Below are 14,276 nucleotides of genomic sequence, written 5' to 3'. Positions count from 1 at the left end.
GGGGCGGACAGTGGTGATACATACGAGTGAGGTGTTGGGAGCCAACAAGCACCGCAGTTCTGACAGCGGGGGATCGACGGAAAGGGAATGCAAGGACCCGGCATCGCAGATGGTTCTTCCGAAGGTGCAGCAGCGTCAGCACCAGCGTCCCGAGGTGCATTTGCAGTGATCGACGGACTCACCCGCGCCAGGCCGGACAGGACAGACCAGACCGGGGAGGGTAAGTCGAGCTGCCTATCAGGGGTAACAGCTCTTATCGGACTTTGGACTATCGATATGGTCATGTGGGATGCTATTCTCAGGTGGCCGCCAAGGCTTAGAGCGTTCGCGTGGGAGGACAAAGAGGCTTATCGGATTATCGGACTGTGGCTGAAGGAGGGGAGCTGGAGCTGGAGCTGGAGTCCATGGGGGAGGAGAGGGGAAGAAGAAGGGAAAGCCCCGAAGGGGTCGATGCGTTCGGCTTGCGGCGAGCGCCGTGCGACGTTTTACGGTGAGAAGCGCCCCCCCTTTGCCCTCCTCCGCCCGTCTGCGGGTGGGGGGAGTTTTGGCAGGTCGTTTCCGGGGGTCCGATTGCCTGGAACACAGCACGCTCCAGGCTTGTGGTAGTCGAGTGTCTCGCGGGCAGCATCTGAACTCGTTGTTTATTTTCCCGGCCGGCTTTGTGTCTTGGAAGTTGTTTCTATTTTATTTCATCCAAGTTAGTAAAAGCAGGGTCACACGAAGAGTCAAAATGTGTTTGATGTAGTACATGAGGTTTCCGGATCGAGTTAAGAAGGTCAAGCTGGTTTCTGTAGACACGTGGTTTCTCCCGGTGCCGCCTAAGGGAATTTTATCTTCAGTGAAGGAGGCTTGATGTGGAAGTTGCGAGGCGTGCCGCCGGCGAACCCTTACCGCAGCGCCGCTAGCAGCTTACAGCTAGGTAGGTAAGGTACGGGCGCCCGCCCGCAGCTCCCCTTTTTTTCCCCTCCTCGCGCTTCTTCGTCTTATCTTTCCGACGCCGCGGCCGGGTTTGGTTGGGGTGCGTGGGTTTGGGTGTTCATTCAGGATGCGCGTCATCTGTTGCACTGCATATATCTACCCGCCTTCCCTTTCCTCCTTTACGACTTCGGTTCTTGCTTTTTGTCTGTTTTGTTTCTGAGTTTTGACGAGCGAGTTGCTGTCGGACTTGGCATTGGCTCGTGATCGCGCACATACACACCACAGCACAGCACACCCTCTCTCGCTCTTTTGGTGGTCTTCTAGAACGGAGGACAGGAAGGATTCCCTGGGCGGCCTGTGACAGTGGTTAACGAGAGCTCAACTTGGACAGCGACTCTTGGAACGACGTCAGCTGCGCCGAAGTTGCCGACGACAACCGAGCGAGGTTTCCAAAAACGGTCAACGGATAATTGACGAGGGTATTCCAAGCTGCACTCGGACGACATTGTGTTTAGTTTTCTTTGCCATCTTTGACCACGTTATCTCGACCCGAGTCTGGAACGTCTTTTTGAGGTCGTGATACGCAAAGATGGGCGACATGATTAGAGACCCCTCCCCCGCATCAACCGAAGCAGCCCCGCGTGGAGGAGCACCGGCGGCACCGCAACAAAAGCAAAACAAGCTGTTCCTCGGCACGTTTATACACTCCAAGACCCGCGAGGAGCTGGATTACCTCCACGACACGGCCATCTGTGTCGATGCCACGGGTACCATCGTTGCTGTTGAGAAATGCGGCAGCCGGGCGGAAGCGGAGGAGGTGCTATTCCCCAGGCTCGGGTGGGAGAAGGCGGATGTGAAGGTACACGTCGGAAAGGAGGGGCAATTCTTCTTCCCCGGGTTCATTGGTATGCCGTTTTTTGTCTTCCTGCTGGTTGATGACCTTTCGCTAACCTGGAATACTATAGACACCCACGTCCACGCGTCGCAATACCCCAACGTCGGCATCTTCGGCAAGTCTACCCTCCTGGACTGGCTCAACACCTACACCTTCCCCCTGGAATCCAGCCTCGCGGACCTCAAGAAGGCGAAGCGCGTCTACACGGCCTGCGTAAAGCGCACCCTCGCCCACGGCACGACCACGAGCGCCTACTACGCCACCATCGACGTCGCCGCCACGAACCTCCTCGCCGACATCTGCCTCGCCCTCGGCCAGCGCGCCTTCGTCGGCCGCGTGTGCATGGACCGCCCAGGCCTGTGTCCGGAGTACTACAAGGACGCGGACGCCGCCGACTCGCTCCGCAAGACGCGCGAGACCATCGCCCACCTCCGGCGCATCGACCCGGGCTTCGAGCTCGTCGCGCCGGTGCTCACGCCGCGCTTCGCGCCGTCGTGCTCGGAGGAGGCGATGCTGGGGCTGAGCGCGCTGCAGCGGGAGCTCGACGTGCTGGTGCAGACACACATCTCGGAGAATCAGAGCGAGATCGAGCTGGTGGCGGAGCTGTTCCCGCAGAGCGAGAGCTATACCGATGTCTACGACGGCATGGGCCTGCTCGGGGAGAAGACGGTGCTGGCGCACGCGATCCACCTGTCGGAGGCGGAGGCGGCGACGATCGCGGCGCGCGGGGCCAAGGTCAGCCACTGCCCGTGCAGCAACTCGAGCATCACGAGCGGGGCGGCGCGGGTGCGGTGGTTGTGGGATAAGGGGATCGAGGTCGGGCTCGGGACGGACATGAGCGGGGGGTACAGCCCGAGCGTGCTGGAGGCGGCGAGGCAGGCGGCGCTGGTGTCGCGGCACGTTGCGATGGGGCTCGAGGGCGCGGAGAAGGAGAGGGCCAAGCTGACGGTGGAGGAGGTGCTGTATCTGGGCACGAGGGGCGGTGCGAAGGTCGTCGGACTCGGGGAGAGGATTGGCGGGTTCGAGGTGGGCATGCAGTGGGATGCGCAGCTGGTTGAGCTGGGTGTTGTTGATGAGGAAGGGGAGATTGAGGGGGGTATGGATTCGAATGTGGACGTGTTTGGGTGGGAGAACTGGGAGGAGAGGGTTGCGAAGTGGGTGTTCAACGGGGATGACCGGAATACGGTTGGGGTTTGGGTCAAGGGGAGGTTAGTTCACTCGAGGAAGTGAGGGGTGATGGTGATTAAGGAAAGCATTGCGGGCGGCGTTGGTCTTGCTCTTTATATGGTGTTGATAGAAAGTTAGTTGGAAAGACAATACATGAGGGTTCAATCTTCTTCAACAACTATATTCCACCTGGGCTGTTGTTTCATTATCACTGTTACCGTCTTCGCCATTGTCGCCGTCGTCGTTATTATTGTGATTGTTTTCGTTGTCGTTATTGTTATCGTCCTCGTCCTCGTCGTCCTCGTCGTCCTTATTGTCCCTACTGTTACTTGTATCTTTACCTTTCTTTCAATATTCTAATCATCGAGTTCATCTCACCACGCAGAAAGCCATGAATGACCCATAGAGACTGGCTATTGATGGCTATTGAGGAAGGTTTCATGAGGCTTCATGTCGCACCTGCTTCCATGGTGTTGGTTTGGATTGAAGATAAGCTCCCAGCCTGCCGGGCTGTCAGCATGTGCGGCACCAGTGCTTCACCGGGAGTAGTTGCACCTTCCTGTTGGTTCGCCATGCAGGTCAACGGGGGCGTGACCTGCTGATAGACGCTCTCCCTCCAACCTCATTGGCAAGAAGCCGCTTGCTTGGCGCCAGGCAGCCTTACCATCCTTTTCCCCAGCTGTGACCCGATGCTACTCCTGCTCCCTCGCCATTTCCACCACCTCTCACCATATCCTCACGAACTTCAACCGCGACGAGCTTCTCATTTGACTTGAGTATGCGATACGAACTCTCATACCGTCCAAATCACATGAACAAGTTTCCATTGTTGGCTACGTTTCTGCGAGACTGTCTGATACTCGCCCGCCATGTCCGGCCTCGAAGGGCTGAGCCTCGCCTGCAATGTCATGCAGCTTATCGACTTCAGTCAGCAGACCGTCTCCATGTGCCGCAGCATATACGAGAGCGGTAAATTCGAACCTGGACTCGAAGCACAGGCGAGCTCTTTGCAAGATGCCTCGTCAGAGGTAGTAGCCCTACTTCGGAGCAAGACCGTCGCCGCATTAAAGACCACCGGAGCAGAACGACGTCTGTTTGATGTTGCACCCAAATGTATTCAGCACGCGAAGGATCTCCAGGAAGAGATTGCCTATCTCACACCTCATCAGCCGGGTAAAATTCAAGCTTTGGTTGCAACCTCAAAGGCCGTCTGGAGAAAGCGCCGTCTAGAACGGCTCAAGGCCAACCTCGCCGACGGGCAGAAGCTCATGGAGACCCTGATCCTGGTCAGAATATTTGCAAGAGTGGAAAAGGTGTGCGAGGACGATCCGGCCTTCTTGGGGCGTATGGATCATCGCCTTACAGCTTTCATTTCGAGATACTCCGAGGACCACGCTGCCCTTCGGAGGATCGTGCGGGACGAATCTGAGGATATTCGAGGTCATGTCACCTTAGAAGCCTCCAAAACCCGGGATTCTGTTTCACTACATATCACAGCCAGGCTCAATGCCTCGGAAAGATCGATCAAGCAAATGGTATCAACATCAACCGCCACCATCCAGGATAATCTGGTTCGGGAACTGGAGACGATCAACATAGCCGCAAGCAGCGAACAAGATCACCATCGCCTACTTCAGAGTTTGAAGTATACCGATATGAATGAACGGAAGAATAGCGTTAGGACAGCACATTCGCAGACATTCGAGTGGATATTGAAAGATAATCCTCGGCGAATCGACAAGTACTCTGTTGCAGGAAGCCAATCAGATGTGGTCGAGATCGCAGACGTCGACCAGAACATCAGAGATAAGGTCAAGGATACTGGCAGTGATGAAGTCACCATTTTGGGCTCTGAGAATGGCTCCCAATCGGACGTTGAGGGGAAAGATAGGGGCAGTGAATCCTCTTTTCATGCCTGCACCCAGGTCCCTCTGTGGGATAACTTCGTTGAATGGCTTCGGGGAAATGACCGCAACTTGTACTGGGTCAGTGGCAAGCCTGGTTCCGGCAAAAGCACCTTGATGAAGTTCATCGAAACGAGCGAAGACACTCTTAAAATCATTGGCAGAAGAGAGCATTCAAACCCCCGGCTTCTATCCCACTTCGTATGGAAGCCAGGAAGACCTATGCAAAGAAGCCTCAAGGGCGTTGTGTGCTCTCTGCTTTATCAAGTCTTCGAATCGGACAGGCAGTCCTGCATCGAATTGCTAGCCAGATTCCCGCGGCTGCGCTACAAAGACTCCGATACCGATTGGACGAATGAGGAGTTGAAGTCAGTTCTGCTGAGCGTCCTCCGGAATCGCTCGCAGAGATATCTCATTCTATTGGATGGCCTCGACGAGATGACCTTTTCTATTGATGGCGAAGCTCCTTTGTTATCCCTTTTGGATGAACTACTCACGAATCAATGCGTCAAGCTCTGCGTCTCAAGTCGACCCGAGCCTGTATTTCAGAGGTATCTGAGCAAACACCCCATGCTCATGATGCAAGATCTAAACATATTTGACATTCGAAAGTATGCGGAAGATAGCTTGCAGATGTTGAAAGTCGAATCAACCGAGTTGCTTGACCGGCTTTCTTGGCAAGTTGTCTTACGTTCAGAAGGTGTCTTTCTTTGGGTCGTCCTTGTCCTAGAAAGCGTCAAAAGGGGACTCAGCAATGGCGATACTTTGGAAATCATCTACACTCGCATAAGATCCCTCCCGAGAGATCTCAAGTTGCTATACCTGGACATGTGGTCTCGATCCAATGGAGACAGTATCTACTACGAGCAGGAGGCAATACTGTACTTTCAGCTTGTCATGGAGACTAATAGTTATCTCAAGTGGTCCATATGCAGCCTCCTCCAACTGGCAACAGCATCGAAAACGGCTTGGCTGGACAATTTCGAAGCGCAATCCAGTATTCCAAGCATCCAAGAAGTCATGATTCGCTGTAGAAATGTTTTTCAAACATTGTCCACGAGATGCTTGGGCTTGCTGCAAGTCCAAACCATGGATCTCCAAGAGCTTGTGGACGTCCAAGATGGTGATCCTAGCTTTTGGTCAAACACCAGTGTTGGATTTACCCATCGCACAGCCATCGATTTTCTCGTTGACGACGAGGACGGGAGAAAGATCCTACAAGGCCACGCCCTCAAGCCAGACGAACTCGTCTCAAAACAAGTCAAGGCCATCTTATTGACAGCTTACTTCTTTAAGCCAGAATATCGGGCGGCAACGGAAGAGCTCAATATGCCACACGATGACTTTTTCACGGGCCTGATATTCACAAGACTTTTGCTTCACAAGAAGGATAGTATTTCCTCTGTTACACTACACAGCCTCTTGTCACTGGTACATAGGCACTACAATGCCATTATGCGGCATCCCCAGAAGCGCTCCAAGAATTCTCAGGAACAATTTCTGGCTATCGCCACCTCCTTCGGCTTGTCCGATTGGGTTGCGGGGCTTCTCGACTCAATCGAAGCATCTAGCGGGGAAATGCAACTTTTCCTGTTGAGAGCAGCCTGTGCGCCATTCAGTATTCTGTTTTCGTTTGGCGATTGCTTCGCTTTCGATGAAAGAACCCACTTGCCGAGACGAATGAACAGAAATGACTCCTACATGTCAGAAGTGGAAACTCGGCAGGACTTGAAGCGGGAAACTTTGATACGGGAGATCCTGTCACGCTGTTCCCAGCCTAGTAGCCAAGCGGGCGCTCTGTTCCTCCAAAAGTCTAGTCCTCGGCATAACACCGCATTGGATGGCATCTCGAACGCCTGGCGCTGCTTTTTGGTGCACAACCTTCAAGGAATCGCCGATGACCACTTCTCCCACATACCAGACAACATATGGGCCGAGAAAATGCAAACCTTGCAAAGTTTTCTCTCCGCACACGTCTCACCCCATATTCGGCGCCAAAAGTACATTATTTGCGTGTCTTTCTGCATTACTCCAACCCTGCAGCGTCGCGCAGCTGTATTTCTAAGTTGCCCATTGCCGCTTCCCAACCTGGAATGTGACATATATTTTGAAGTCAACGACGACTTTATTCTGAGCGCCATCCTAGACAACATGTCAAACCACGGGGTGCAGGAGCTTCCATTTGCCAGCACAGACTTACAACCGGCCGCCACAGTCGTTATGTTTCGAACGTGGACTCATTCCGCCACAACCAACAAGCCGCGTTTTCTCAAAAGAGCTTTGAAAGTCGGCCATGGTGGCAGTGAAAAACTCTTCAAGGAGATCGTGTTCCAGGTACCGGGGCAGGACTTTGCGATTTATAAGAGGCTCGTGGCCCAAGCTGAGTTGCTGGACGGCGCCGAGGGTATTGTAGACGGATTGAAAGCTGCTGGCTACGAGCTTAGTGAGGTGGACACTACTTACGAGTGTATTCATGGGAGTGTTCTCTGATAGAGTAATGAAGGCGGCTAGAACAGTTGTTATTCGTACTGATGTATTTATGCTTGATCTATCCCATCGAGGCGGTTAAATCTGAAGGCGTTGGTCGAGTACCATGTGATGTACCCCTATCAGGTGCACCCCTCACTGTCACTACCACTCCTGTTGTCCCCATTGTCTCCGTTGTTCCTGTCGTTCCTGTTGCTTCTGTTCTTGTTGTTCGCATTAGAAGAAATGGTCTGAAACTGCCGCCCGAGTAAGAAATCCCTTTTCCTTTCCAGTTTGTTCTACATTTGAATTTGGAAAGGCTGATAGCCTCAAAATGCTCCGTCAGAATGAGGAGTCATACATGGAGTGACACGCAAGAAAGGAGTTCGAGATTTCTGCGGGGAATTGTAGCGAATTCGTTTGGCGGTTTAGCTTCTTTCCCTGTCTACTCCTTTGCTTGCTGAAAACCAGCTTTCTCTGACGGTATCCTTCTGTTTTGTGCACGTACGTGAGGAACCCTCGCTTCCGAGAAAGTTTAACTGCGGACCTATATGGGCAATATTCAGCGTACAAGGGCAAAATTTCCACCGATAGAATCTGAGCTGTACCGCGATGGGCATTGCTGCTCCGCCGTGGCTCATGGGAAACAAAACTCTTCACTTCTGCTGTCTCCGGGCATTGAACTCTCATCCCTAACCGCACGATTAATTTCTTTGTGGGCTCGCTCATTGAAAAGACATTCCAAGGAACACAAGTTGGTCGCGAGGGAAATTGAGTGCAACATGATACGTTCAACTTTGAGAGACCAGTGCGAAACTAATCTCCTTCCTGCTCTGACTCTGAATCAATCCTCGGGTCATCCATCACGTTTTGAACAATCTCGACCAGAGACGCTGCTACACCTTCGCGTTCAAGTTCCCAATTACGTCCAATAGGATGATAACTGACATGGCCGACGTCGCTCTGCAAAGCCAACCAGGCTGCCAGTAGCGCACCTTCCACAAGCCATGCCTGCCGCTCCTCCAAGTCAGGGAAGAGTCCACCAAAAGAGCTGAGGTGGCATTCTCCCGCCACGAACGAGTCATCATACTGTCCTATCCAACGTGCAAAAGCGTGGAGCCAAGCAGCGGGGTACCGGTCTTCGAGATCTTCAAGGTCGATGTGAAAGTCGATTTCGGGGTCGTTGCCAGGCCAGTTTGAATCGTACCACAAGCCTGAAGTCCCCCAGTCCGTGAATATGGCGTACCCGTATCCCATGTTAGAAGACTGGCGATCTGAGGCGGTGTCTACTGTAGGGGTGGACTCTTGGTGAGATTCAGGTGAGCCTGTTGGCTGCGTGTTAGGCTGGATTTTGGACGCAGAGTCCGGCGCATACTGTGATTTGGTGGCCGAGGGATTGTCTTTGAGACGTACGCTGAGCTTTTCGCCTGTTTTTAGCTCAACTATTAAGCCGTAGGGTGTCTCTAGAGTGAAATGAGTAGTGATATTTGAAGACTGAGGTAGCAGGAGGAACGCTTTGATGTAGGTGAGGTCGGTCATATTCGCGGTTGAAATCGATATTCGTTGTGTGAAAGAGCGAAGGCTTCCTTTGGAACAGGGGAGCGGTATCTGTTGACATTTAACGTGTCGACGCTGAGTCATACCTTTGCGCATGATGAGGCTTTGTGTATCTCCGTTGCCCATCAAGGTGCATGCTGATTTACCTATGGTAGATACTAAAATTTAGGGCTATCTCAAGAGCCGGCGAGCATGGTGGTAGATATCATGGTAAGAGGAATCTGGACGAAGACGAAAAGAACGAAAAGCGTAACGATAACAAAGTGACGAAGAAGAAGAAGAAGAAGAAGAAGAAGAAGAAGAAGAAGAAGAAGAAGAAGAAGACGACGACGACAAACACGATGCCGATGAAGATATCTTAATGACAGAGATGGCAACAAAACAATTAAAAGGCTTGCCTTGTTGCTTGGAGTTTTCCGCTACGACTCGTTTCACTCGCTTCCGTGCAAGGGTACTACTACCCCCTGAGGGGTCGAGCGACACATAGGATCATCTACAACATGCCCGATAATCACACCGACTGGACAATCAAGACACTCTGAGACCAAGAATTAAACAAAATCAAATCCAAATTTCAACCGCAGAACAAAAAGAAGCTTCCCATGTCCCTTTGAAAGCTTTTCAGGTGATAGCTTCTGCTTACTGGTCTTTATTTCACTATCACTGGACTGCACTGCACTGCCTGGATCATACCAAAGCCTATCTTGCCGTCATCTCTCCTTGCCTCAGACTTTAGCGACGGCCCTGACGCTCTCTCTCCGCGCGCTCACGGGCCTGGCGCTCCTCTTCCCGCTGTCTAGTCTGCTGTTTAAGGCGCGCGAGGTCATCGTTGACTCTCTACAAATCCATCAATCATTCGTTAGTACAATTTCTGTCAAACAGTTGACTAATGTCTATGTGTAAAAAGGCCGTATACTGCTGTCAATACAGCGATACTGTACTTGGATAGTCTTACCTGTTGCCAGTCCCTGGCATCTTGGCGGTCTTGCTCACGCTCCTCGTTTCTGCGGCGCTGCTCTCTCTCACGCGCAGGATCCTGTCTTCCGAGCATTTTTGCGGCTGGAAGATGTCAGTGTTTGTCTGGAGAGCAACTGACGTGTGGACAGCTGCAAGCTGAAAACTCACAGTGGTTTTGATTGGTGTGCGATGTTGGTGTTGATAGATATCTTGAGATGCTGAGTTTTGCTCGATTTGTGTTGTACAGATTTGATTTTACGGGCGTCAAGCTGAACCTTTTATATGTCATTTCTTTCTTCTTTGGAAACCGAGGAATCATTGAGCTTTCGCAGCACAAATTCAATCACTGCTCTTGCTCGCGCACACTGCCAGGGAGCAATTCTAGGAGTGGAGCGGTGAAGGAGTTCTTCAATCACAGTAAAATGCAGTGAGCAAGCAGAACACTTCAGACCTGCCATATGAACCATACCAGTGAACTGCCTTGCAATGACTTGAACTGTGTTTATTGTACATTATTTTGAGACTCAGGTTGAACTAAAATATCGCGTAATTATGTGGTGATGTAGTGCATGGAGGACTAGCGATACAATATAGTTCAGAGAACGGAGGATCGATAGCAATGTCTGTCAAATGTCGGCAATATCCCATCAAGCCTCTCGATTTGCATGTGCGGATACAAACGGGACTGTTACCTTAGCGGTAATAAAGCTCATGAAGCATTCACTAGATACTAACCCATGCTGATTTATCATTATCTTTCTGAAGTGAATAAGTTGCATCGGCAATGCGTCAATATTGAGACATTGAAGCTTTTTATATTCTTGAAGACCTCCCTTCGGGTCCTCAAACAAAATCAAAGTATAAGCAGCTTGTAGGGCATCATAGAAGAGCAATATGCTGTAAGCTGAACCTGGACGTCTTTTGACTTTTTGGAATTCAACGGAGCAATGACCGCAGGTAGCGAAAAATGCGACACAGTGAATAGATTGTGTACTGCCCATATTGTTACCTACCACAGCATGATCGGATAATACGCACTAGTAGGCGGTCGATAGCGGTTTGCAAAGGCCACCTGCATCAACGGAACTTCAAATTCCCATCAGACTAGCTAGTGACAGACTGCGCTACTCAGACTCTGACCACACATTGACCTGGCTCGCCTGAATACGCAATTCGCCATTCTTTAGCAAAGGTTGTTGATATTCTTGGGCAGGATGCAAATACATACAATCACCGCACGTGTCTTATCTTAGTCCACCAAGAGGCAGTGTAACATCAGAGGCCTCGAAATCAATGATGAGACAGTAATTGCAGACTATTTCAGTGTCTCAAAGTCTAAAGTTAATTAGAACCAAGATGATGTCGTAGTTTCATAGAAGAAAGGATAGCGGAGAAGCAAAGTACAGCTGGAGGGGGTTTTATCCTGGTGTCAATAGATAGGCCAAAAGTGAAACCATGAAACCGGAACCGAGAGCCTGAAATTGAATTTTTTCAACTATGCTACTTAATGCCTACGATGTTTGACTGCGACGTTTCTCACTGCTGCTATTGCTATGGATGTGATCATAAGGGATTATCTGCGGTTCTGACGCTGGGCGCGCTCCTGGGCTCGCCGACGCTCCTCTTGAATGGTGGCATTCCTGGTGTCGACGACTAGCTAAAGAAGTGATGTTAGAATATATGTACTCATTTGGGGCATGTAATTCATATTTCTTACCTGTGCAAGCTGATCCATATTTCTGTTTTGAGCCTCCTGCCTCTCCTTCTCCTGGCGCTTCTGGAGCTCACGGGATTGATCTTGCTTGCTGAGCATGGTTGCGGCTATAAATTATCAGCTTATGTCTTCGTATTTTGAGTATGAGCAGATGTCTACTGGGTTGGGTGTGTTAACGGTTCTTGATGTGGTTATAGTGGTTGTTTGGGAAGAGAGTATTGCGCAAGTGTTGTGCTTGGTGGATATTGCTGTGATCTGCTTCTTGATACTACGATGGCATTCTGGAAGTCAATTTATATGTAGCCTGGCTTGTTACGGAAAGTAATTCACTTTCGATTGGAGGGACCATTGTGCGTGAATAATTGTCGGCCTGTGAAGTAGCACTGTGGCGGAAGGTGTTTGGTTCGAGGAAAGGTGTACCGAAAGAAGGCTTGGTTCATTATTGCATATCACCTCCATAGCACAATGGCCTGTGTCGAAGTGACTAACTGATTAAGAGGTTTTCATCATATGCTGTCGACCATGGAATCACGCTACGCGTGCAGACTCTCGGGCTGAGCAGCACAACACAAACTATTAGAACAAACCTCAATTCACGTTTATGAAGTGACTTGAATTCGATGTAGGCATCTGGCCTTTTCTTTCTTCTCTATTTTGCGTATTGCAAGGGTCAGTGTGTACGACATGAATACATGGACTGGGCGATATTGTTCAGAGACATTTGGCCTGCTCATGTAAGTCTCAACCGTATCCTGAGCTGAGACTTCCTTCAAAGGGCTGTATGTTTAGAATGGGCTTTGCTAGTTGGGTAGTGTCAGTCGGCTACCCGCGCAGTCCGCAGCGTACTTAGTACTTCTGGAAGAACACTAGTAATAGACAAAACGATATGCATGGCGATAATAATGACGACGATGGTGATAACGACAGCGGCGACGATAACGATGGCGACGACGAAAGCGACTACGCAGGCTAGGTAGGTTACACGGATTAGACAAGTGTATAGACACTGCCTGGCTATCAGAACTTTTTAGAATTTATGAGTCCTTAGTCCTAAACCATATCTAAAGTCTTAGAACGCCCGCGTAAAGCATTGTACAGAACCACGTGAACATCATGACATAACAGACTAGAAGAGTTTTCTCAAGTATCCGGCCCACTCCCGCGATCTTGCAAACCGGTTCCACGAGCATGGTCAAGACTATGATAAACAAGAGTCTGCAAGCCCCAGCATTTGGTCAGCTATCATAGTCGTGCGGCATGCCGACGGCCTCCTCGGACTTTCATATCGGGAACTCACGGTAAACGACTTCGGCCTATGCGCTCAATCATCTTCCCCACTCCAGTGACCCAAGCACTGCCTGGGATGTTGGTAGGTGGAATAGGGTCACCGATACTGACGACATCTACATTCTTTGAGCCCATGTCGTTCTTTGGTGGAGGAGATTCTGGTGATTGGGAGATTGATTGCCGCCTGAGCTGTGCCATACTGACGATCACAGCGTATCTATCCAACTGGCTGCAGACCGTGGCGACAAAATTAAGAGTGATGTGCCAGAATAATTCTCGTAGGAGAGGGAAGCCAAGCAGGCAAAGGCTTGATCAGAGCGGCCGATTTCACAGAGTAATCAGCTTTATGGACAAGACACGGATTTGACAGGGTCTAGTACAGAGCGGCCGCCTTGCGAGCGGCCGCCTCGACATAAGTACCAACAAGCGGGTACGGGTGGGAGCCGATTCCCGCCTTGGCTTTCCCTAGGCTGCAGCGATCCGCCCCACAGAGACTCCATGAGAGCTATGTAAGAGCACAATCGAATGGTCAGAGCCGGTTCCCGATTTCGACAGAATGCCCCATCATATCACAAAAGCTTTTTTCCCAACCTAAGTTCCATCAAGATTTCTAATTAAGCCGAAAAGGCGATGAGTTCCACGATGCTGTGGAGATTGGTTTGTGATCTGTCACTTCAAAACAGGCAGCAGAGAGCCGCAGCGCAAAAAGCATCCACTTCGTTGATGTACTAATCTGGAAGTACTGGAGGAGAAACCGTTTCTTCACTGCTTTTCATAAACAATGTTAATTGCCTTTGACATTGGGTCAAGAACACCGCCAGTGTGTGGTTGAAACGCATTTTCCTCCATGTGAGGTCGTTGCCGAATAGTCGCCTTTCCCACCTCTTCTAGATTCTGTGATCATTATTGCTAGACATAATACCGAGATACCCTTTTCGAGGTATCAAAAGCATTGACGTCCTTGCTAGTAGATCTAGAACAGACAGAATTCGCAGAGCCTACGCACATCTATCCCTTGAAGCTGAGGTGCATCCGGAAGTACGGCCCAATTGTTTATGGAAAGGCCCCTCTGATTTGAGAATCTGCGGGTGCTGCGGAATGTGTCCCAGAAATTATCATCACATGGCGGCTCGCCAGGGTTTTGAATGGAGAGTAGTTCGAGAGGTCTCTCGATACGAGGGACTTTGGTACACTATCTCGAAGAAGAAGGTGTTGAGGGTCCTGGACCGCATCGTCGAGCGGCTGAGTGGAGATGTCCGCAAGGAGATATGACTTTCCAACTAGTGGTCAGGTGAAGGTGGCAATGGCTCGATACCTAAGTTTTCACGGGATTTATATATAAAGTGAAAATTTCCTTCCAAGTTTTCAGTTGATTCTACATCAGTTTCAGCCACAGTATCACACTATTCTC

The 14,276-nt window shown here is 50.6% G+C and overlaps 4 protein-coding genes across 4 annotated transcripts; 2 read left to right on the top strand and 2 right to left on the bottom strand.

Annotated features, from left to right (window-relative positions):
• Positions 1-1,507: 1,507 nt before the first annotated feature.
• Positions 1,508-3,043, top strand: GUD1 (putative guanine deaminase; the record flags this gene model as incomplete). Its single annotated transcript, XM_032030493.1, has 2 exons — positions 1,508-1,823; positions 1,884-3,043. The coding sequence occupies 2 exons, from the start codon at positions 1,508-1,510 to the stop codon at positions 3,041-3,043; spliced, it is 1,476 nt and encodes a 491-aa protein (XP_031890050.1).
• Positions 3,044-3,849: 806 nt separating this feature from the next.
• CGGC5_v005565 (uncharacterized protein) lies at positions 3,850-7,374 on the top strand (the record flags this gene model as incomplete). Its single annotated transcript, XM_066151472.1, has 2 exons — positions 3,850-4,324; positions 4,736-7,374. The coding sequence occupies 2 exons, from the start codon at positions 3,850-3,852 to the stop codon at positions 7,372-7,374; spliced, it is 3,114 nt and encodes a 1,037-aa protein (XP_066009092.1).
• Positions 7,375-8,166: 792 nt separating this feature from the next.
• Positions 8,167-9,003, bottom strand: CGGC5_v005564 (uncharacterized protein; the record flags this gene model as incomplete). Its single annotated transcript, XM_066151471.1, has 3 exons — positions 8,167-8,675; positions 8,726-8,764; positions 8,994-9,003. 3 exons carry the CDS (start codon positions 9,001-9,003, stop codon positions 8,167-8,169), a joined length of 558 nt encoding a protein of 185 aa, XP_066009229.1.
• Positions 9,004-12,639: 3,636 nt separating this feature from the next.
• On the bottom strand, positions 12,640-13,063 carry CGGC5_v005563 (uncharacterized protein; the record flags this gene model as incomplete). Its single annotated transcript, XM_032030499.1, has 2 exons — positions 12,640-12,793; positions 12,876-13,063. The coding sequence occupies 2 exons, from the start codon at positions 13,061-13,063 to the stop codon at positions 12,640-12,642; spliced, it is 342 nt and encodes a 113-aa protein (XP_031890310.1).
• Positions 13,064-14,276: the final 1,213 nt, after the last annotated feature.

The sequence above is a fragment of the Colletotrichum fructicola genome, assembly GCF_000319635.2.
Source record: "Colletotrichum fructicola Nara gc5 chromosome Unknown KSG_Nara_v1_contig03, whole genome shotgun sequence".
NCBI classification, from domain to species: Eukaryota; Fungi; Ascomycota; class Sordariomycetes; order Glomerellales; family Glomerellaceae; genus Colletotrichum; species Colletotrichum fructicola.
Note: the sequence above shows the minus strand (reverse complement) of the source record. Positions and strands in the feature narration are given on the sequence as shown.